At 44.1% G+C, this 24,579-nt stretch overlaps 1 protein-coding gene across 3 annotated transcripts in view; it reads right to left on the reverse strand.

Annotated features, from left to right (window-relative positions):
- Positions 1–24,579, reverse strand: part of RAI1 (retinoic acid induced 1) — a 256,999-nt gene that overhangs the window by 14,751 nt on the left and 217,669 nt on the right. For all 3 annotated transcript variants that reach the window (XM_073636304.1, XM_073636302.1, XM_073636303.1), the window contains one exon: positions 2,317–7,663. In XM_073636304.1, coding sequence (XP_073492405.1) covers positions 2,317–7,647 — 5,331 coding nt within the window. In that variant the 5' untranslated portion in view covers positions 7,648–7,663. The remainder of the gene's footprint in view (positions 1–2,316; positions 7,664–24,579) is intronic.

Below are 24,579 nucleotides of genomic sequence, written 5' to 3' on the forward strand. Positions count from 1 at the left end.
ACCCCACACCATTTTATTTCAAAATTTTGACGTGGGGGTTTCCCCTCAGAATCCATACCAGAACCCAAAATGGCGTGGGGTCCCCCCCAATCCATACACGGCCCTTCGGGTCTGATATGGATTTTGGGGGGAACCCCACACCTTTTTATTTCAAAATTTTGACGTGGGGGTTTCCCCTCAGAATCCATACCAGAACCCAAGGGCCTGGTATCGATTGGGAGGGGGGGGGGGGGACGACCCAATGCCGTTTTCCCCGCAATTTTTTTTATTGCCGGCAATTATTTCTTTTACATTCAGCTGTCAGCTGATTCATCGGTTGTTAGGGACACAGCAGACTGTTTCTTAATAACTAGCTAAAATTCACACTGTACTAATCCTGGCATGTGGCTGCGGAGTGTTACCATAGACTTGAATGGGAGGCGTTGAAAGGCTTCAAACGCCTCCTGACTCGACACGAGGCTTCCATTTTAAAGTGACGCAATGCTCGTGCTTTATGTTTTGATAATGTGAATAGCACTGTGTGCTGTCCATTGTATCAATTGCATAGGCGTTTGAGGGGCATTTTTAAACGCCCCTCAAATGCCTGCTTTTATTGCCAGTGTGAACTTACCCTTACTCACATTGTGCCGCTTTATTATTATGGTCTGAAAACACAATAGGGTGGATTTACTAAAGGCAAAAAGACTGTGCACTTTGCAGGTGCAGTTGCACTCTGCTGACTCCCAGCATCCAATCATGTGGAAGCAAAAATTCTGTTTTATTTTCCATGTGATTGGGTATTCTTTGTAAAGTGCATCTTCACCTCATTTACTAAGCTCTGGAGCAACTGCACTTGCAAAGTGCGCAGTCTATTTGCCTTTAGTAAATCAATCACATTATGCCTATAGAAGGAACATATTAATATACAACAATAGAACACCGGAGGGATAACAATATTTGTGACACAGAACAGACTGCAAGTACAGTACAGATCCACACATATTATGGCCCCTGAGAAGGTTACAAAATTTGCCTTTCAAAGTCAATTAAAAGCATGTCTGCACTAGAAAAATAAAACAGGAACATATTTTAACATTGAAACTGAACTCTAGGCAAACAAATAAAAACCCAGTTGAAATACATATACGGGAAATGTCTTAACTGCCCAAAAACTGGTAGTTTTCTCCATTTGGTCTCCTACTCAAACCCCCCCCCCCAAAAAAAAATACATCTCCGTAATCCTTAAAATATGCTGCATTTTCTTTGGATATGGTCAATATTCTAATTAGCTTCGTTATTTGCCAAATGTCCAGTTTACTGGCCCCTGTTGAAATGCTGGCAGCGGCCAACTTATTTTTAGGCACCTGAAGCCGGCGCCAGTGTGTTCCGGGATGGCTACACAGCATGTATTTCCCGTTCTTGCTGGCAAGTGCTGGCAAATTCAAAGAAAAAAGGTACTTTAGAATAAAATATTTTGTTATTGGGCATTATGATCAGCAAAAGTTGAAAATATGGGTGAAGATCTGCTGGTTGGTCTTTCTTGGGTGAAAGAGCAGCAGACTGAGACTGAGGTCATTTCTCTGCTCTCTCCTCATGTTGCTGGTTTCACATGTGAATGCAAGACACCTGATTAGTCCCAAGAGGATAACATCAAGTCAAATGTAGGCATTTAAAGTAGTTGTATTCAAAGGTATGTGGGCTCCTCCCTTCAAATAACTGAATTTAGGTGTTTCCACTGATGTGTACCGTTATTGCTACATCATACAAAGAATATTTTAGACAATAAAGTCCTTCCTACCTTGTGGTAACAGTTTGGTGAAGGCCCTTTTCTGTTCCAGCATGAGTGTACAAAGCCAGCTTTATAATGACATAGCTTGATGAGTCTGGTGTGGAGGAACTTAAAACGGATCTTCACCCATTTGTGTAACTTGGCACCTTTGCAACCCACCCTCTGCTGCACATACAGTATATCGTGTTTTTTGAGGGTTTTTTTTTTACTTTTTTTTTTTTAATTTTGTTTTCGACCCAACCCCACCCTCTCTCATTCGCATAGGTGAATGACGTTAGTGCCCCAGGCCTGCACTGAGCCCTGACCTCAAACCTACTAAATGCCTTTGAGATGAATTGGAACCATTGTGAGCCAGGCCTTCACATCTAACATCAGTACCTTACCTACAAATATTCCTTTAGCTGCGTGGGCTTAATCTACTACAGTCACCTCCGAAATCTTGAGCCTCTGCAGTGTAACTGCATTTTTTTTTTTAAATAGTTGCCTAGAGTCCAGCTTTAAAATGTTATTTTATATTAACAAATACATGACAAAATATAATCACTTACCCCTGAAGTTGCCATCTGAATGGCTTCATGGATGCCATACAGTTTCCCAGCTACCAGGTAAACGCCGCTGGTCCAAACTGCACAGGCCTCATGCACCCAGTGCTCCTGCGTTTCTGGTTCTGCAGAGTGCGCCTCGGGCACTTTGACACACTGATGTCTCTTGGGTTTCTCAGTCTCTGTCACCTCTAACTTTTTGCTGCAGCAATAACAGCTGGGCAACTTCCTGAGCAATCCACGAGCACTAGATCGTAGCGTATTCGGTTTGACTACGTCAGTAGTTCCACCATCTGTACAAGACGGCCTCCCGCCACCTCCTGTGCAGAGGGAATCCACGGCCTTGGAAGATTTTTCTGTGTCCTCTGGTTTCGGTTTATCTTTCAGCCTGGATTTCTTGTTAGGCAAACAGTCCATAGGATAGTAAGGCCCACACAGGTCACCCAAGTCTTTATAATTGGCTGGGCAACGGCACAAGCAGCAGAGGAGACAGCCAGAGCTGACTGATTTGCACACTAAAGGTCCCAGCTGCATCCGGGAGGAAAAAGGCAGGCTGCCTTGGCTGGCAAATGCGACGGATTGAGACACTGAGTGAGCAGCGCTTCTCTCCTTCAGTAATCGAGCCTCTTCTCCTGAAGTATTTATTACAGTGCAGATGGTGGTGAATGCATTTTTTTTCTCCACCTGAATGTACGGTGTGAAGAGGCGGACTCGATTTTCTGCCCTCACTGGTTTAGCTGATACATACTTCAGCTTGATTTCTGGTTCTTTAGGTGTAACAGGAGGTATGCTATGCCTCTTTCCCCTCCTCTTGCTCCCAGGTGGTTGACTAGTCGACTTTGAGTTGTTTTGAGAAGAACATTTGCGTTGCCTCTTGTAGCCATTAAAAGTTGGATGCTTTGTTTTTTTCCTGGCCCTGGTCTGTGTCAAGGTCTCTTCAGCTGCCTCAGGAATAGCGGAGCCCTCCTCCAACTTTTTGCACTCATTGGGTCGATATTTATTGGCTAGCAAAGAGTTTTCCGACAAGGACTTGTCTTTTGAAGTCAGAAGTACAGAAGGAGCAGCTGCTAGTAGGGTTTTGACAGCCGTTTTGGAAGTTCTCTGAGAACTTTTGGATCTACCTCTCCTGAGCTTTGTTTTAGGAACTGTATTCAGTTTTTTTGAACTTCTGCATTTTCCCTCTAGTTTTGCCACTGGTTGTGTGCCAATTTCTCCATGGAGAGAATTTGAAGTCCCTTTTTTCTTGTGGTAAGGTTTACCTTTGAAGGACCTATTGCCACCTCGACAGCTAACAGTGTGCATTTCAGCTTCTGGCTTTGGGGATTCGATTTGTACAATGTCCTGAGTCAACAAGTTGGCTTCAGCATCTATTACAAAGCTATTATCTCTTAGCTCCTTGCCTTGAGAAGGAAAGACTAAGGTATTGTTACTAACTGCTCCAGTATTGACAGTCTCTCCTATGGGAGCACCTTGTTTCTTCTGATTTGGTGATGTAATCTTTTGTACTATTGCCTCCATTTTAAGTCCTCTGCCTTTTCTAGGTGGCAGAACCTTTGTTTTTATTGCACCATGATAAGACGACCGTGAAGTCATTTTTAAGCAAACTTCAGGAGCCATTCTCATGGAAGGAGAGCTTAGGATGACTTTACAAGCCTTCTTGGTAGCAAGCTTTAACTTGACTTTTTCCTTTTTGACGGGCTTAATTTTTTTGAACAAATTTGGAGGATTCTCTGACTTTTGTTCCTTTGTCTTTTTGCTGCGTATAATCAAGTTTTTCTTTTTGGCTGGGACTGGTGAAATAAAGGTTGATTTCCTCTTCAGAGAATGTAAAGGCTTTTCTGAGGTTTTTACATTTATTCCAATGCCGGAGGTTGCAAGTTTCATCCTTTTTCTTATTTTCGGCATAATTGGAAATGTGTCAGCTGCCACGCAGTTGTTTGTTATAATCTTCTTTAAAGAAGTACGTTTCTTAAGCACAAAATTCATTCCTCTCTTTCCTCTTCTTCTTTTGGCTGGAAATAACTCCTGTTTCTTGTTACGAGACCTCAAAATCATAGACTGTTCATCCTTTAGGATGCTATTTTTTTTGGATTTTGGACCAGCACTAAGAACAGAAGACTGTTTATTTTGCAGGGCTATTGTTTCCTGGTCGGTGGGTGTGGACATTATTTTGTCACCATTTTTTGCACCCCTCTTTCCAGTTTTATAAGGAACCCTCTCTTTCTCACCGAATGCTCCTCTTTTACTTAGTTTTTCAGGATGTGGTGCTTTTAGGTTTACCCCTGTGCCACATTCTTGTGGTTCCACTCTGGCAGTGGAGGAACGAGTGCACATCCTTGCTGATGTAGGCTGTGTTACAGGAGCCTTGTCAACTTGAATTACTGTTATGGCATTTAGATTTTGTGTTTGCATGAACTCAACTTGGTTCCCGCCTTTATTGCTACTTTTCGATGTAATCTGTGCAGACATTTCCACCACCTTTGCTTCTGCTGCTTTGCACCTTCGACCGCGTTGAGGTTTCTTCACGGGTGGTTCTTCAGCCAAGATGGCTGTCTGTTCATTTGTTGCTTGTTGGTCAACTGTTTCGCTTTCCTCTGGCAGGGTTGAGACAACTTCTTTTTCAGCTTCTATTACTTCCGACTGACTTCCACTACAGTCTTTGACAGTCTCTTTGCTCTCTTTGTTGTTCTCCTTTGTGTCTTCCACTGCTTTGATGTGTGGCAATGTAGACTCAAACCAGCTGTTTACTTTGGACTCAGTCTCAACAGTTGGACCAAGCAACATGATTGAGCTGTCTGAAAGTTGTGCACATTCAACTAAATTTTCTTTCTCTTCAGTGCTTGGGTTTTCTATGGATTCTGGTGTATTGATGGAAGATAAGGCTTCTGAATCCCTCACCTGCTTTGGGAGGGATTCATCATCTATGAGAGACTTTCTTTCTGAAAAATCACATAAAGAGGAATAGTCTTCTGGCTCTAAGTTGGATTCTTTTTGGGATGGGAGATCAGGGATGTCTTGAAATTCATCTTCGGTGTAACAATCTCTGGTATCCTCCAACCACTTCTCATCAGTTTTGCTATCTTCTGTGTAGGTTAATTCTTCTGCCCCCTCCTTGTTAAACTCTTCACCAGAGTCATTTTCCAGAGGTGTTTCCACATCGGGAACATCAAGGTGGCTATCAACTTTATTCTCCTTGTTTTGAAACAAACCCTTTTGAAGATCTGAATGAAGAGTCAACTCAATTTCTTTCCACCTCAGACAAGACTCTGACATGTTCTTATCGGGCCACTCAAAGGGATCTGAACTCTTTGGGGTTGTGTTAGCCAATGTATTAGAATAAATAGCATAGCTTGAGCTAGATGTTGCATTCTCAATGTTTTTCTCTGTAAGACTAACAGATTTTTCGGTGGTGTCCACAAGTTTTGTTTGCACTGTTGGAAGTTCGCTGAACTCACTGTTCTTCATCTGTGTTTTATCTGGTGTAACTTTCTTCATAGCATCTGGAATTACTTGTGGAGCCCCTTGATCTGACCAGGTGTTCTTAACGACAGATTCTACACATCTGTGATTTTCTAGGTTAAACGGAGATTTAGGTGTACTGTTCAGTTCTGGGGAATCAGCCCAGGCCTTTTCTGCTTTCTCATTATCAATAGCATCTTGAAGAGCAATGATCTCTGTAGACAACTCCTCTTGAGACAGTGCATTAACCAGTAAATGGGGACACTCCCTTTCGCTACTCACTAACTTAGCAAACGTCTCCAGAGGAAGACTAGTATGGATGCTTTGAAATGAATCATCAGATTTTGTAGACATATTATCAGGTGAAGTCACAGAACAGGTGGAGATAGACTCAGGTTTCATTTTGGTACTGTTGGCCCTCCCAGGACTTCGTCCTGATCCACAGTACATGTAGTTTCTCTCTAGGTGGTCTTCAGAGCCACTAAGGTAGTCAGTATCTTGCATTTCGGCATGTACAGACTGTGGAGTTCCCAATGTTTCGGAAAGAGGAGTTCCCATTGGTTCAGAAGAATATGCACTGCTTTCAGAGCTACAATGTTGCGTTTTCATTGACTCTGGGGTCCTGGGAGAAGTCTTAATGCCTTTCTTTTGGGGAATACCAGACTTGGACAGAAGTAACTGTTGGACAGTACTTGAGATGTTCTCCACTTGGGAAGTGAGAGCTGTAAGGCTCTGCAGACTGAGGTCAGAGAGCAAAGTCTCTGGGATTTTGTCATTTTGTAGACTTTTAGTTTGTGACTCTGGGCTTGAAGTGCCTGTGGGTGAGGGATTAAGAAGAGGCATGTAGTGACTGTGTTCAGAAATACCCATAGGAAATGTATTGGGATTATGCTGCTGCTGTTGTTGCTGGTTATACTGGAAGTTTTCAAGGTTTGTCATGAGAGGAGATGGCGTAGAACTGTAAGATGGGGATCTGCCCACTGATCGGGCCGGGGAATGGCTGGCGCTGGGACTAAATGGTTGGTAATACTGTTCTGGGGTCCTACTGGGGGCCTCAGGCTGGCAGTATGCTTGACCTTGTTGGCTATAATGTTGGTATTTGGCCATGTTCTGGTAGTGCAAAGATTCCTGTGTGTGATGTCGCTGTGATTGTTCATAGGAAGCCATTCTAGATGCCTGGTAACCGTGCATGGCTTGCACCCTTTGGCCAGCAGCAGCCATGGCACGCTCATGTGGTGGGTTAGACGGGGCAGTGCAACTCTTGAAGGAGTGAGAGACAGGGCTGCCTGCTGGCACTGAGGAGTAAGTGGAAGTTGGAAAATTCTGATTAAAATGGGGAGACTGGGAGAAAGGGTGAGGGGAAGAGGGAACATCATTTTGGACTTTTTGCCTGGGTAGCTTAGGATAGTTGAGACTGGGCTGCTGTTGTGGGTGGTGTAGAGAGTGCGAACGGAATGACATTTGTCCAGAAGGGTCCTGGTAAGCCCTTTCTTCTCCAGGAGTCTTTTTTATCACATTTTCCTCGTATTTTGCCCCCGTCAGAGCCTGAGTCTGTCCCCAGTTCTGCAGGCCATCTTCACCGGAATACTGTCCAGGGTACACATTGGTTTCAGGGAAACTGGCAAAAGAGACCCGGCCCTGCAGCTGCTGGACATTTATGTGCTTGTCACCCCGGGGGTATTTCTCCCCAGAGTTATTCTCATAGCCTTGGTAGGACGTCTGGGTATAGTAGCCTTTGGTCATCTGTCTCTGACGCACGCAATTGAGCCCTGGCTGACTTTGATGCCTGTAATTTTCCAGGCGTGAGGAATCCTGTGAAGATGGTTGGTAGTTCTGCTGGTTGCCGTGGAAACCACACCTTTCCCGAAAAGACTGCATGACTCGGTCTTGTTATCTGTAGGAGAAAAAAATAGAATATATCAGAAGATTTAGAGGCAATGTTTTTCATATGCTACAGTTCTTACCCCACTACCCCTTGACTGCAAATTCTAACAGACTTAACATAAGGAACTCAACTATAAATCTCAACAAAGCACTCAAATCGGGATTTGGAAACAATAGTGAATGAACAGGATTACTGGTATACAGTCCATTTGAAATGTTCTAATGAAATTTGATTCTGCCATCTCATGCTCACCACGCACACAATCTTTCAGGCTGTGGTCCTCATTTTTAAAAGGTCAGGAGGAGGATGTGTCTGTGCTGCCTATGGCAACTGGATGCCCTCTTCTATTCGCCCAGTGTAGTACAGAAGAACTAACGTGATTGGCTCCTATAATAGTATATTTTTTATTCCTGGCAGGAAACATGCTCCAGTGTCCTCTTTTTTCCTCTAGTAACTGTGATACCTCAGTAACACTTACTGGGTTTTTAAAGCATCATACAACCATTTATGTAACAATAACTAGAGAAGAACACCATTACGGCTACTTGACCTCATCAGTGTGTAGCTGGTGGTTCTGGCCAGTTTGGAAGTGGCTTCACCGGAGTATGGTGACTCCAGGCACTGCTGTCCAAAAGATGTAAGCAAATAAGCTTCTTAAAAAAGACTTCTGGACAAAAAACTATTTTGCTTTGAAAGCCTGTGAGTGAAGGTTTCACCCAGTGGGGTTTTAAAGATCAATTTTCCAAGGCAGCGCTAATTTAAATTGCCCCTGCTTGCATTTGGTAGTTCAGTGCTGTCACTCACTTAAATTAAATTAAAATCATAATTTTTTAAGCAGGTTTTTTATTGCAAAATATTTATCCTTTTCTCTTCTGCAATGAAACCTTATTACCTGCCTGTTTGCAGGTTTTTGTAGAACATGGCTTTCCAACCTTTCTAAATAAAAGTCCAGTTTACTGTCCTTTAAGAAATAAACTGTCAAAAAAAAAAAAAAAAACCCTGATCGGGATAAACACGCCAGAAGGGGGTAGTCCACTTAGATAGAATGATGCTTTTAAAGTGGTGACAGCCCACTTCAGGAGGCAGATGTAGAAAAAAAATGAACACCCAGCAGCTAATCTTCACTACGTGGCGTGTTTAACAAACATGGCTGGTCCATACACAATGGCACCTACACTGGGCCGCATTCAGTCCACGGCCACTGGTTTAGAATGTACACTTAGCTTGTCAATCTCAGTGTACAATCTCTGTGTCCCTAAGTGCTTGGATAAATAAACTCTTGCATGCATGCACACATCATTCCAGCCAAATAGGTGGTCGAAGATACTGAAATTGGAAGTAGGGAAGAAGATGCCAGCGCCAGACCACTAGAGTGGAGGTGAGTCAAGTTCCACTCTGAAGCCCTGCCTTATTTTAAGAAATATATATTTTTTTAAATTCCCAACTGCTATAAAAATAAAGAAGGAGCTCATGCCATACGACTCAGGTCCTCACTGGTGCTGATCCCCACAGTCTTACTCAATCCATCTCTGGTCAAAGCCACTTCCTGTTAGTGCAGGGTGTCTTGCCCCCCCCCCCTCCCAGGGCGGTTGTTATTATAATGACTGGCATTCACATACGTGTATGAACAGAGCGGCGCTGAGGTTATCGGTACAGCCTTACTACGTCATGAGGACTGCCCGGTGCCGGAGAAGAGGTTAAGAGGAAGAGGGAGGTGTACGACGTTTGACCAACATGAACAAAGTAAGCGTAAACATCTACCATAGTAGACTGCCTGTCTCCATAGTTTTCCGTGCTCAATAGAAAGTGAAGAGTCACTTGAGAGACATCTCAGGAAATGGCTGGTTATTATTTTATATTCCACCCATCTTCTTTTCATGCTCAATACATAAGACAGAACATATGTGCAAAAGACTTTTCAGTAAATCCAGAAAGTTTCTTCTTATCCCCTCAAAGTCTACACAAAGCAAGTAAACGCAACAACCTAAGAGTTCTATTTCCTCCAAAACCTGAAATGAACTTTGTGACGGCACACAGCAAACCTCAGAAATGTTAGCTGACCACTGACATATGCAGCGGGACAATTCTCTATCCCAGAAATGTGTTGATCTCATCCATAGGATTGTAAAGGCCACCACGGAGATGAGCCACTACCCAGGATTTTGAACAGCATTTATTTACGGTATTTATTACAGGTACTTATATAGGACCATGAATCTACGCAGCCTATCACATATACAGTATATTCACATATACAGTATATTCTACATTTACATCAGTCCCTGCCCTTAAGGAGCTTACAATCTAAGGTTCCTAACGCACATACATACACATACTCGGGCCAATTTAGACAGGAGCTAATTAACCTATCAGTGTGTCTTTGGAGTGTGGGAGGAAACCAGAGTACCTGGAGGAAACTCACACAGGCAGGTAGTGTTATAGTTGGGAATCGAACCAACAACCCTATTGCTGCTAGGCAGAAGTGCTAACCACTGTGCTGCACGTGTAAGTTCCCTTTTTCAGGAAAAAATGCAAAGGTGAACAGTATACACCCTCCCCATCCCCTAGGTTGCCACTGTACTTACCTCCGTTGGTGATGATCTGTCAGTGCCCACGCAGCCAGGGCAAAAGTCTAGGGATTTGAAAGCCCTCCTCTTCTCTCTGCAGCACTTCTGGGACAGATCAAAACGCTGACCAATCAGAATCAGACCAACTGAAATCTGCTGATTTTCACCAAAACTTAAGGGAAATAAAAGTTTTAGATTTTTTTCATCCCTAATGAACCTGCCTTCATCTGTTTGCTAATTTTGAAGACTTCTGTTCAAAATAAAAGGTCAAACACCGTACAGCATATAGGTGGGGTGCAGCATGGTGTGGTGGCAATAACACACACAGTCCAAGTGCGATGTAAGGAACTTGTATTCAAGTAATGCAAAGACAGTTCACAATAAATCCATGGGGACAGCCCAACCAAGAACACTCACTGATTCCAACAGCATGTAAAGAGCAGGTTTCAGCTGAACGGACACCGCCTCTTAGGAGAGTCAGAATGTGGCCTGCCCATCTTGTGCCCAAGTGGGAAGATGTCCAGAGGAGTTGCAATTCCTATGCTTTTCCTCTTCATCAGGAACCTTTCCCTCCCGCTACCTGTCCCTACTCTACCCACTCCCAAATGCGCGTGAAACCTGGGACCCAGTGCCTTAAACAGGCTCCGCCTGACCCAAGATGGGTTCTAGAAACACATGGGGCAGCAGCATCCAAACAGATAGCTTCCCCAGTGACCCAGGAAACCACAGAGGAACCATGTTCCTCTTGACCCCCTCTCCATCTGCAATGACGCTGCGAATGAATGTCACCTACAGTGGAGAACGTAAACTGCACAAACAAATGGCCACTGCCCTCACCTATAACTGGCCTTTGCAGCAAGTAGCACGCGGAAGGGCAACACATGCAAAACGAAACCAGAAAAATTCAATTAACCGAAACAACCAAATTTTCCTGTCTAACAGTATGCGTTAAAAACAGGGGTCTAGTCTGCACACATTTGCAAATACAAGCGTACAGTAAGCAACAGAGCTCCATCAAGGCACCCCGGTATTTCCTGTTTTTCTTAATCTAAATTTTGAGAGCCTCCACAGTGGAAGCACATGCATTATAATGGATAGGCAGAGGGGTGGGCCTGGAGGCAGACCACCTTAAAGGCACAGGGGCACACTGGACACGTAGCACATTGCAGCAAAATTAAACTGCAGATGCCTACAAGCATGTGACGGACACATGAATTTTGCATTTCTATAGATTCTTCTAGTTTTTGCTATTTTAGCAATTTAGTCTGTTTTCTAAGTGGGGTTCATTTTAATTATTTGACCTCCTAGACCTGTCATCAAAAGTATTTTATTGTTTAACGGATAAAGATCACTGGAAGTGGTATTGGGTCTGTAACCACCCCCAAATTATAAAAGGTCACAGGAAAGATATCAGTTCATACACGTAATAGAATTTTTATTCCGTATCCAGAATTACTCAGCTGGTGGCCAAGCCACACAGAGGTCCTATTTCTATATTTTCTCAAGGTGCATTTCTAAGCGTTTGGTTAACTTTGCCCATATGTATACTTCAATTCTCCCATATGCATATGACTGATAAAGACATGGGGACCCCATGTTAATGATTTTTCCAGACTGATATTCTGGAGGACCATTTAGAGCGGTGCTTCTCGAGCAGGGTTTTATGGAACCCTTGGATTCCTCAGGGTTCCTTGAGCAATGAGTAATGGTGGATTAATCTCCCATCTACACCAAACATTATCGCAAGGGGGCAATTTTAACTAACCACCAATGTAATGGGTCACCTCCACGTTGACCTCTAATGTTAGAGGTTACTATGGCTTTTACGGTCTGCCTTTCTCTTCTGCAGCTATTGTTCGTTTCGAGAAAATTACTGAAATTATTTCATAGGGGGTTGGTAACAGAATTACCTGCCCTGGGTGTCAAATATATTAGGTACACCACATTACTTATTCTATTATTAAAAATGTCAACTTAATGATCACGTTTGTGTTCTATGAGCTGTAGGTAGAATTCCTTTTAGCAGGGGTTCCCAGAGAACCTGAAAATTATTTCAAGGGTTCCATAGGGGGAGTTGGTAGGTTGGCCCGAAAGTGTGAAAATATTCTTGTTTGAAAGGTTCAATCCACTTTCCAATGGTGTGTGGGGACAAACTGACAATCATTTTCAAATGTAGTGACGAGAAAAATGAAAAACGAAAGAAGGAACATTTTTCTAATTTCTAACATAAATAAATGAAATGATAACTGTTGGTTGTGGTCTTTAGTCAAGACAAATGAATGCACATATGCTAGGAAAAGTTTCATCTGCAATAGAAACATTTGTGGTTATGAACATTCATTCTTTTAGAAAAATCATAAGGGGAATTTATCAAAACTGGAGCAGACAATCTGTTACAGATGTGCATAGTATCCAATCAGCTTATATCCTCAGCTTGTTCAGTAAAGCTTTGAAAATGAAAGACAGAAGCTGATTGGTTGCCAAGTAAATCTCCTCCATAGTCAGTCTGCTCTAGTTTTGATTAAATTCCACTCAATGTATGGTATAGAAATATATGAAAGATATGAATATATGGAATACAATTGAAGGTTTCTGTATAGTGCAGCGTTTTTACCACAAAGGAACCCCTAACATCACTTTTAGGTTTTAGGGAACCTTACTAAAACCAATTAATTGGGGATCAATGCAAAATATGTCCCTTACATTGGTGGTCAGTAGGAAGAATATAACCCTACAGTGGTGGTCAGTTAAAAAAATGCTCCTTACATTCGTAGTCAGTGGGAAGAATGCTCCTTACATTGGTGGTCAGTGGGAAGAATGTTCCTTACATTGGTGATCAGTGGGAAGAATGTTCCTTACATTGGTGATCAGTGAGAAGAATTTTCCTTACATTGGTGATCAGTGAGAAGAATGTTCCTTACATTGGTGATCAGTGAGAAGAATGTTCCTTACATTGGTGATCAGTGGGAAGAATGTTCCTTACATTGGTGATCAGTGGGAAGAATGTTCCTTACATTGGTGGTCGGTGCAAAGAATGCCCCTTACATTGGTGGTCAGTGGGAAGAATGCCCCTTACATTGGTAGTCGGTAGGAAGAAAGTTCCTTATATTGGTGGTCGGTGGGAAGAAAGTTCCTTATATTGGTGGTCAGTGGGAATAATGCCCCTTACATTGGTGGTCAGTGGGAAGAATGCCCCTTACATTGGTGATCGGAGGGAAGAATGCTCCTTACATTGGTGGTCGGTGGGAAGAAAGTTCCTTATATTGGTGGTCAGAGGGAAGAATTTTCCTTATATTGGTGGTCAGTGGGAAGAATGCTCATTACATTGGTGATCAGTGGGAAGAATGTTCCTTATATTGGTGGTCAGTGGGAAGAATGTTCCTTATATTGGTAATCATTTGGAAGAATGCTCATTACATTGGTGGTCAATAAGAATACAGCCCTACAGCGGTGGTCTGATTGCCACCCTTACAGACAGCTAAAATGATAATTGCTGCTGGCTTTGTCAAGTGAAAATGACCCCGGGACTATGCAGGCACCATCAAATGGAAGGTCAAGCAGCCACAATTTAAGAAGCCCCTGGCAACATCTGGGGGAACCCTAGTTGAGAATGGCTGGTATAATATATGCAAAACTAGATGTATACATTGATTCTAATATATACAGTCAATACAGTGTATGTCCACTAAAACCCATTGGCTGATAAACATATAACGTATATAAAAAAATATACTTCTAAACATGCACTACACTTATACATTTAGGAAAACATTGTTCTGCATTATTCTTGTGCTGATTTCACAAAAAAGAAACCGGTTTAATCTGGAAATTCATTCAAGTAGCAGGTCTGGGTGAAATTGTGAAGGGTCTTAAAAACTAAATTATGGCATCACTGAATGTTCTGATGAATGATCTTTCAGAGTTTTCTACAAGTGTTCAACCACAAGTGTGCACGTGTATGGCCAGATTAAGGATAATCGGGAACCACTAGGTTGCAGCCGCGAAAGATAAACGTTGGATGAAAATCGAAGCTGCTCAGCAGGTAGGCCGCGTCTGACTTCAAATGAATAAGCACCATGTCCGAGTAGCCTACACCACTAAAACACTGACAGGTATGGAATTGTGGAGTGTCAAAAATGAAAAGAGAAAGAGCGTGCTGGGACTGGATTCCTACATACACGAGCAGGGCCTTCACCGCAGTCACTTATCAGGCCTGGAGTCGACACCGGTCCCTCTGTGTGACTTCTAAAGGGGCTTGTCACATCCGCACCTGTGCCCCTCATTAGTTGAGGTTACCTAGTACTCCTTTAGAGCTTTTCATGACGGAAACGACCCCTCTCCCCCTCCTCTTCCTCCAGTATTCACGCAGCTGGCTCCCTCCCAGTGATTTGTGCAGAGTTGGGGAATGGGGGGGGGGGGGGGGGAGATCAGCAGCATCATTACATGATCTATGACTGAAGCTTCACAGAAGGTGCTTTGGTGGAGCCAGACGCTGCATACAAATGAGTAGTAGGCAAGACTCGGAGCCCTTCCTCCCGCAAAATTTCCTATATCACCAGCTGGGAGGTAGAATCGCGCAGGCGGGAACTTAATTAGCGCTTAACCCCTCGTCTGCCAAGCAGCGAACGGTCAATGCGAACATGTTTTCCAAGATGAAGTTCCTCGGCCACTAGATAAAAAAAAATAAAAGGACACATCTACATAACAAATATTCAAATGACATTACTGGCAGGCTGGCTAACTCACACATTTGCAAGAAGCTTGCCACCAATTGCTGGGGTCTTTAACAAAAAGGCAGATCCCAATTTTAATACTTTTCCAAGTCATCGAGCCGGAGCAAGTTCTGACGCAATGACGTCAGAACTCCCCAACTGCATACTTGTTCCAGGTCAACGAATCAAACAGGGCGAAGAAGGACACTGATTCAGTCTGGCGTTTGTTTTGTTGAACAACTATCACAAAATACATGGGATTGAATTACTAAAACTAGAGAGTGCAAAATCTGGTGCAGCTCTACATATTAACCAATCACCTTCCAGGTTTTATTGCCAAAGCTTAAAGCGGTAGTAAACCCCGCTTGGTCATTTTCACCTACAAGTAAGCCTATAATAAGGTTTACTTGTAGGTAAAATGATTATCTCCTAAACGTGCACCATTTAGAAGATATTCACCCTGGGTGCAGCCAGTTAGGTCACCGACGCTTGCGCTCTGAAGGTCCGGCATACCTTGCCGGACCTGCAGAGCTTCGCGCTGGAACCGAGGGCTTCCACGTGCATTTACGTGAGTGACGTCGTGGCAGATCTGGCCAAGCACGAACCCGGAAGAAAGCCTTCTCGGCGGTGACAGTACAGCGCTGGATGGTTTCGTTCCAAGGTGAGTATTTCATAATGTGGTAGTATGCGATGTATACTACCACATTAAGCCACTGCCTTGTAGGTGTTTTTTTTTTTTTCCTACAACAGCCATGGTTTACAACCGCTTTAACTGAACAAGCTGAAGTTAGAAGCCGATTGGCCACCATGTACAGCTGCCCCAGATTTAAAACTGTCCAGTTATAGTAAATTAACCCCTTGAAGTCAATGCACACAAGATTCACATATAATTAGATACAACTGACAAATTTGAGACAGACCCAAAGGAAGCAAATAAGAGAAGTTCACTGTTGGGTTTATGTAGACTTAGCTCCTTGGTGCTGGCTCCCCGTTGGTCCCTAAAGGGGTTCCGAAAAAAGGGAGGGAGAGGCGGGCTTCCCAATCATATGAATACTATGATTGGCGGTCACATCATCAGAAGCCCATCCCACCGAGCTGTCAGTGACAGCTCGGCCACTGTGCTAGGACCACGCTCTCAGAATAGCACGGCAAAGCCGGTTAATGCATATATACTGTATGTACAGCTGGTGTTAAGGCCACCTGCTGTGCTGGTGCATACCTGCATTACGCAACGGAAAGACATTAAAAAGTGTTACTAATCCCACAACAGTAAAATCAGTCTGTATATGCAGTAAAACATGCTCGTTATACTCAAGCATGGAACCTAAGGGGTTAATCCTGCGTATTGTGTAAAAAAGGCTCTTTGATCCTGTTTTCTCTGATCCTCCCCTTCTTCTACTGTCCCCAATCCATCTCCTTATAGTACAGAGCCTTTGGAGTCACTGCACATGCTCAGTTTGGTGTGTATTGCTAAAGAGTTTTTTTATCTTGGGAGGGTGCATGTGATCAGCACAGGACCAATCAGCATTGTCCAGACATAGGGTCATGCAGCCTCATAGGACAGTCAGAGGAGAATGAAAATTTCTCCTACAAGCTTTAACCAGACACTGATAGAAGTCATAAGACTGCTATATACTGCTAATGAGAAAAGGTATTTAGCAGTTTATATTTACTAAAATAATGGCATTTCCATGTTGTGTGTACTGGGGGAGACCAGATATAGTGGATTGCAGGGTCCTGGGTTTAGTAACACTTAAAACCAGGTAAGTGGTCTTACCATTCCTAAATCTGACGGCAATTCGACAGAGGGTAAGCAAAGTAAAGCTGTGGGCAGCCAGCTGTGACTCCTTGTGTCTTCACTGCCTGTGTTGATGGGGGAATCGTGCAAACATCTTTCCATAGATCAGGGGGCCACTAAACTTTTGAAACAAAGGGCCAGTTTATTGCCCTTCAAACTTTATGGGGGCCGGACTGTGGCCACTGGGAGTAGAAAATGCCCTGGCATCAGTGGGAGGAATAGTGCCTCATCATTTGTGTCAATAGGAGGAATCATGTCTCATCATTGTCAGTGAGAGGAATAGTGCTCCATTACTGGTGTCAGTGAGAGGACTAGTGCCCCATCATTGGAGTCAGTGGAAGGAATAGTGCCTCATCATTGCTGTCATTGAGAGGAATAGTGCATTATCACTGGTGTCAGTGAGAGGAATAGTGCCCCATCACTGGTGTCAGTGGGAGGAATAGTGCCCCATCACTGGTGTCAGTGGGAGGAATAGTGCCCTATCACTGGTGTCCATGAGAGGAATAGTGCCCCATCAATGGTGTCAATGGGAGGAATAGTGCTCCATCACTGGTGTCAGTGGGAGGAATAGTGCCCCATTACTGGTGTCAGTGAGAGGAATAGTGCCCCATTACTGGTGTCAGTGAGAGGAATAGTGCCCCATTACTGGTGTCAGTGAGAGGAATAGTGCCCCATTACTGGTGTCAAAGACATCACTAATCTCCAGTATGGCTGAAGCTATGAATGTGCGTATATATGGAATTGGGTAAAATCCAATTGCAAGCAAATCCAGTTTTGGATTCATGCAGGTATTTAAAAAAGAACACTGGAAACAAGATTACATTTTTGCAATAAATATGTAAAGTTGATAGGATATGTACACCTGTCTCCTTTTTGATGCATGGTAGCTCATACAACATCTTGTTTCTGTGTATTGCAAACAAGCTAGTTAATAAACAGCCAGCTCAACTCTCCCATAAAACCCAGCAGTTTAATCCAACATAGTTTTACTTACTAATTACTAAAATGCAATACATGCAATGTTCACCAGTCAAATCAAAGTGTAACGAGACAATGATCGTCTACGTCTTGTGTATACTATGAAAGCTGGTACCTAACTGAGGAAACAATAGGAAGAAGGAAGGGAGGGTCCATCTAAGGACTAACCCCAACATGTAGGTAAACTAGAATATGGCATTTCAGAAATACAGTAATAACAAGTTGTAGCTATACTGAATTGTCACTAGATGTCAGCACTAAAATATGTATTCATTCAAATCCAATGCAAAGGTGATGGATACAAGTTAAAGGGGTTGTAAAGGTTTGTGTTTTTTCACCTTAATGCATCCTTAATGGGCAGAGTCATACATTCAGCCTCTATGGACGCCGAATGCTGGACTCGGGAGCGTGCCCGCAAGGTAACCCTCCGGGAAAGCGCTTCTCCGAGGGAGTTATCTGATGTGGGGAGGAGCCGCGAGAGCCGCAGAGGGACCCCAGAAGAGCAGGTTCGTGGCCACTCTCTGCAAAATGAGCTGCACAGTGGAGGTAAGTATGATATGTTTGTTATTTAAAAAAAAAAAAAAAAAAAACCTTTAGTGTCACTTTAAGTGTTCCAGAACACTGGCCAAAACCATAGGCAGTTTCCAAAAATCGCATAAGCTGCATTCCCAAATCCTTGCCCTGGCAACTTTATTAATTCAGCATTGCCCCAACCCGGCTCTGTACAAGGCTCTTTCACTAAGCCCCATACTGAGCAAAATGTGGCAGAGGGAGGAGCCTGGCGGTATTGGGTTTAGCTGCGCAAATACAATTACAAGGGCAGTCAGTATGCCCGCAGATTCTTGTCAGCAGAGATGAGCTTGAGTCCTAATCTGAACCCACCTGAGCTACCCTGCCAGGAAGCTGTCACTGTACGGGGCCAATCATAAGCAGCTAAGCCATGCCCAGCAGATGCATGTATACATCAGCTGCCTGCCGGGGAATGTACTGGCTGAAGATTACTGGCCCATACAGGTGACACCTTCCTGGTGGGCTGGCCAACATAGGTTCAAACCCTACTCTAAACACGCCCAAGCTCATCACTACTTGTGAGCTGTGGAGTGTATACCCAATTGCTAAAGTGCTTTGCAACATGCAGTGCAGAGATTGGCGAAGACCGCGCCAGTCTCTGCACTGCAGAGAAGACCACCTTAGGCTCTTAGGCAGGGGGTTATTTTCCAAAACTTTGCAAAATTTGGTGCAACTCTGCATAGAGAACAATCAGCTTCTAGATTTTATTGCCAAAGCTTAATTAAATAAGCTGAAGATAGAAGCTGATTGGCTACCATGTACAGCTGCACCAGATTCTAGGTGCATCAGTTTTAGTAAATATGCCCCACAGTGTGGGCCCATGTTTTACAGTTGGTGGGCTACATAGGTATATTGGCTAGCAGGATCTTGGGATTTCCCAATTACTGTTCCTTCTTCCCTTCTATTTACCTGCTTAGTGAAAAGGACTTGCTTCCTTATTTGTGTGCATTCAATGGGAGATCTGGCTAGTCTTGATCTGAAAGAAGGGCGAGGAAAGGAACTGAGAAGAAAAAGCGATCAATTAATATCCAAGCTCTATAAAAATCCATCCAACCACAGGAAAAAAAAAAACTAAAATCCGAGAAGCTTTCGCTGTTTGAAAGGAAGCAAGTCTTTTTCACAATCACGGTGTGAGGCTTTAGCTGACTGAATGGAGCTGCAGATTAGCTATTGTGCTGAGAATAAGCCGGTTACAAGCCAATCCTTCTGCAGAGGTAGAGGGAACCGGAGGGGTTAATAACACACAATGTACCTGCAATATATTCAGCAATCAGAAAGCAAAAAAAAAAAAATCACAAGAAGGCTTCCACATTGTAAAAGGTTCAGTGTGAGCAGAGGTGAGGACTGTAAGTAGTTCCAGTGGAGATAATGATGGACAAAGCTGTGATTACAATTATTGTGGTATTTAGGGAGCCGGGCAGTTTGAACATTAGATTTTCCAAGCATGTATGTTTTTCTGCAGAACTATTCTTTTATTATGTTCTGCGTTCAAGGATTTTGGGCCTATTCACACCTAAATGCAACCTATTTATTATGAATGGGCTGCAAACACGCATTGATGAAAAAAAATGTACAAGACCCTACCAGTGTCAGTGTGCATGTTATGTGCGTTTTGGTATGCATGCGTAGCACTCCACTGTATAGTTCACTGGGATGCTATTCACAACGAATGGCACTTCAACACAGTACATAGAGCAGGTGCACAGTGGTTGAAGATGGGGATGGGGGGCTTTGGGTGTCAGACGGCTGGGAACCTGTGTTGTTGCATGTGTGTGTATGAGACCAGCGGTCTGACTCTACATGGTGATGCCCATGCTGCACCACTTGGGAACTAATAAAAAACCTTAAGGAGCTGTGTATTTGTTACCAGTAATCTTTTGTTTTATGCTCCCAGTCACTGATATCTCCTGTGGTAGGTCCTCAGTCTATGACCATCTTCTGTAGTAGGTCCTCAGTCTCTGACCTTCTTCTGTAGTAGGTCCTCAGTCTCTGACCATCTCCTATAGTAGGTCCTCAGTCTCTGACCATCTCCTATAGTAGGTCCTCAGTCTCTGACCATCTCCTATAGTAGGTCCTCAGTCTCTGACCATCTTCTCTAATAGGCCCTCAGTCTCTGATGTCCCCTGTAGTATGATTTCAGTCCCTGACCATCTCCTGTAGTAGGTACTCAGTCTATGAATTTCTATTATAGTATGTCCCCAGTCTCTGATATCTCTGTCTCCTAAAGAATGTCTCCTGTAATAGGTCCTCAGTCTATGACCCTCTTCTGTAGTAGGTCCTCAGTCTCTGACCTTCTTCTGTAGTAGGTCCTCAGTCTCTGACCTTCTTCTGTAATAGGGCCTCAGTCTCTGACCTTCTTCTGTAGTAGGGCCTCAGTCTCTGACCTTCCTCTGTAGTAGGTATTCAGTTTATAAATATCTCTTATACTATGTCCTCAGTCTCTGATGTCTATGTCTCCTACAGAATAACCTTAGCCTCTGATCATCTTCTGTAGCATGTCCCAGTCTCTGACCATCTCCTGTAGTATGTTCTCAGTCTTTGACCATCTCTTGTAGTATGCCCACAGCCTCTGACCATCTTGTGTAATACATATTCAGTCTCTGAACATTGTCTGTAGTATGACCTCAGTCTCTGATGTCTCCTGTAGTATGCCCACAGCCTCTGAGCATCTTGTGTAGAACATCTTCAGTCTGACCATATTCTGTAAAATGCCCCCAGTCTCTGGCAACTCCTGTAATATGTCCTCATTCTCTGATCACTAATGTAGTGAGTCCCAGCCTCTGTCCATCTCCTGTAGTATGCCCCAGCCCATACCCATCTCCTGTAGTATGTCCCAGTCTCTAGCCCATCTCCTGTAGTATGCCCCACCCTATGCCCATTTCTTGTAGTCTGCCTCAGCCCCTGTCCATCTCCTGTAGTATGTCCGATTCTATGCCCATCTCCTGCAATATGTCCTCAGCCCCTGACCGGCTCTTGTAGCATGTCTCCAGTCTCTGAACAGTCTCCTGTACTATATGCTCAGTCTATGTCTATCTCTTGTAGTATGTCCCAAGCCTCTGACCATCTCTTGTATTTTGCTTCAGTCTCTGAACAGTCTCCTGTAGTATGTCCCCAGGCTCTGACCATCTCCTGTAGTATGTCTTTAGCCTCTGGTCATCACCTGTAGTATGCCCTCAGTCTCTAAACACTCTCCTGTAGTATGTCCTTAGTCCTTGTCCTTTTCCTTTAGTATTTCCACAATCTCTAGCATTGTCATGTAGCATTATGCACTGTGAATAATATACAAGGTCCTCGGGCGATATCAGGGGGTGTACTTAGGCCCCATATGTCTAATGAGTTGACCAACACTGCTTTACATCCTTCAAATGCCACCTTCCAGCAGTAAGGCAAAGAACTGTAATTTTTCCCAAACAGTGTGTGTTACTATCAATAAAAAAATCCGTAAAAATTGAAGGAAAAAAAGAAAAAACGATTTGCCTAACCATTTGTTTCCTTTTTCATACCCTCAGGAGAAGGAATCTAGAATCCTGGAATCTGATTGATTGCTATGCTTACACATCCCTGTTGCAATACTCCAGTCTACAAACATAAGCCTAATGAGCATAAGGATGCATATTGGAATTATGAGAAATGAGGGCTACGCTGCAATCAGGGGTGTTGTCTTTGTAACGCATGCTTTTTCTCTGGCGGTGAAATGGTGGCTGTATAAGACAGACGGGCTCTGCCTGAGTGGAGCTGACACGCTATTACCCATGTAGCATCCTCTGCCCCCCCAGGGTCTGTAACTTCCACACCTGCTGCTGGGAGAACAATCAGAGCAGAGAATGAGCGGGAGCGCAGACAAGCCGCTGTGCCTGGGGTTACCTGCTGGTGCGCGAACAGGAGATGAGAAGCAGGGAATTAGCGCGCCATGTCTGCTGCCCACCTTCGAGGGGGTGGCAGGAAAAATCAACGGAGGAGGCAAATGATCATAGATGACCCATAAACCACCGCGTGTGACACTGTCTGCTCCAGAACACAGGCCTCGTTTTTAAAAACCAGAGCAAACAAATTGTCACAATGCTGCCCATAGCATCTACTTTTGAGGCTATCAAAAAAAATTTCAGTTTCGGATTGAGTGGGGAAAGTTTAGAATCTCTGGCCTTTTACTGCTCTGTGTTCCCGTTGGAAATATTTTCCCTCCCTTCCTGTCTCTGTGATAATTCACCAGGACAGGAAGTGGGGAATGTTTACTGAAGTCCCATATCAGTAGAAACACCAATGTTTTGAGAGTGGGCAGGTCCTCTTTTTCAAGGTGACAAGTACAGACGTTCTCTGAGATGGTCTCTGCTTGTAACCTTGAAAAAAAAAAAAAGGGGGGGTCTGCATACCCTGGAAGTGTTGTTTTTGCTAATATGGGACTTCAATAAACAGGCATCTTGTAAGTTCAGTTGGAGTGCTGGCAATGTTCTATGTTTGGCTTTTAACTGTCACCAATTAGCTAAGCGCTCCCCCCTCAGGATGTTGGTGTCGTGTGGTATGATGTATTGCAAGGACGCAAGGAGGGACATAAAGAGCAGTAAAGGACAGCTTCTGAGATTGCTCTGTTGAAGATTTTTCCTCGCTTCTTGTCTGGGTGACAAACTGTCACCCGGACAGGAAGTGAGGAGCAATACAGATTGCAGTAGGGGAAAACTAAAAAAAAAAAACTTTGAAGATTTTCCCTTACTTCCGGTCTAGAAGACAAAGGGGCACCCAGACAGGAAGTGAGGAGTAACACAGATTGCAGTAGGGGAAGACTAGAAAACGTGTGAAGATTTTCCCTTGCTTCCTGTCTAGATGATGAATTGCCATCTGGACAGGAAGTGAAAAGCGACAAAGATTGCAGTAGGGGAAGACTAGAAAATGTGTGAAGATTTTTCCCTTACTTCAGGTCTAGAAGACAAAGGGGCACCCAGACAGGAAGTGAGGAGCAACACAGATTGCAGTAGGGAGAAGACTAGAAAACATGTGAAGATTTTTCCTTACTTCCAGTCTAGAAGACAAAGGGTCACCCGGACAAGAAGTGAGGAGCGACACAGATTGCAGTAGGGGAAGCTCAGGAACCATGAGAAGGCTTTTCCTCACTTGCTGGCTAGGTGACAACGCTTCACCAGGACAGGAAATGAGAAGTGACACAGATTGCAGTAGGGGGATCATTTGTATCTTGTGAAGATTTTTCCTTACCTTCTATATAGATGACCAAGTTTCGCTCCAATCTGAAAAAGTGTAACGGAGGAAAAACCTACTTTTTCATCCGTTTTCGGATCGGATAGGGTGACGACGGACTCTACGGTCCATTGTCATCTGATCCCCCATAGGGGAGAGCGGCACTGTGACAGGTCCGTCGCTGCACAGTGTGCAGCAACGGACCTGTCATCTGCCTGCTCAGCGGGGATCCACGGAGCGATCCCCGCTGAGCAAGCGGATGTTCACGGGGCGAATCATCACGGATCTGTCCCGTGTGAAAGGACCCTTAGGAGTGCACTACTTATACATCGCAGCATTCAAGCATTCAGGAGTGCGTTACAGAAAGAATGCAGGGCCCAGGAGCGTGCTACGTTACCTACAGAATGCAGAGCTCACCAGTGCGTTACACACAGAATGCAGAGCTCACCAGTGCATTACACACAGAATGCAGGGCTCACCAGTGAGTTACACACAGAATGCAGAGCTCACCAGTGCGTTACACACAGAATGCATTGCTCACCAGTGCATTACACACAGAATGCAGGGCTCCCCAGTGAGTTACACACAGAATGCAGGGCTCACCAGTGCGTTACACACAGAATGCAGGTCTCACCAGTGCATTACACACAGAATGCTGGGCTCATCAGTGCGTTACACACAGAATGAAGGGCTCACCAGTGCGTTACACACAGAATGCAGGGCTCACCAGTGCGTCACACACAGAATGCAGAGCTCACCAGTGCGTTACACACAGAATGCAGGGCTCACCAGTGCGTTACACACAGAATACAAGGCTCACCAGTGCGTTACACACAGAATACAAGGCTCACCAGTGCGTTACACACAGAATGCAAGGCTCACCAGTGCGTTACACACAGAATGCAGGGCTCACCAGTGCGTTACACACAGAATGCAAGGCTCACCAGTGCGTTACACACAGAATGCAAGGCTCACCAGTGCCTTACACAAAGAATGCAGGGGGTTCACCAGTGCGTTACACACAGAATGCAGGGGGCTCACCAGTGCATTACACACAGAATGCAGGGGGCTCACCAGTGCATTACACACAGAATGCAGGGGGCTCACCAGTGC

The sequence above is a fragment of the Aquarana catesbeiana genome, linkage group LG06 (genome assembly GCF_042186555.1).
Source record: "Aquarana catesbeiana isolate 2022-GZ linkage group LG06, ASM4218655v1, whole genome shotgun sequence".
Lineage (NCBI taxonomy): Eukaryota > Metazoa > Chordata > Amphibia > Anura > Ranidae > Aquarana > Aquarana catesbeiana.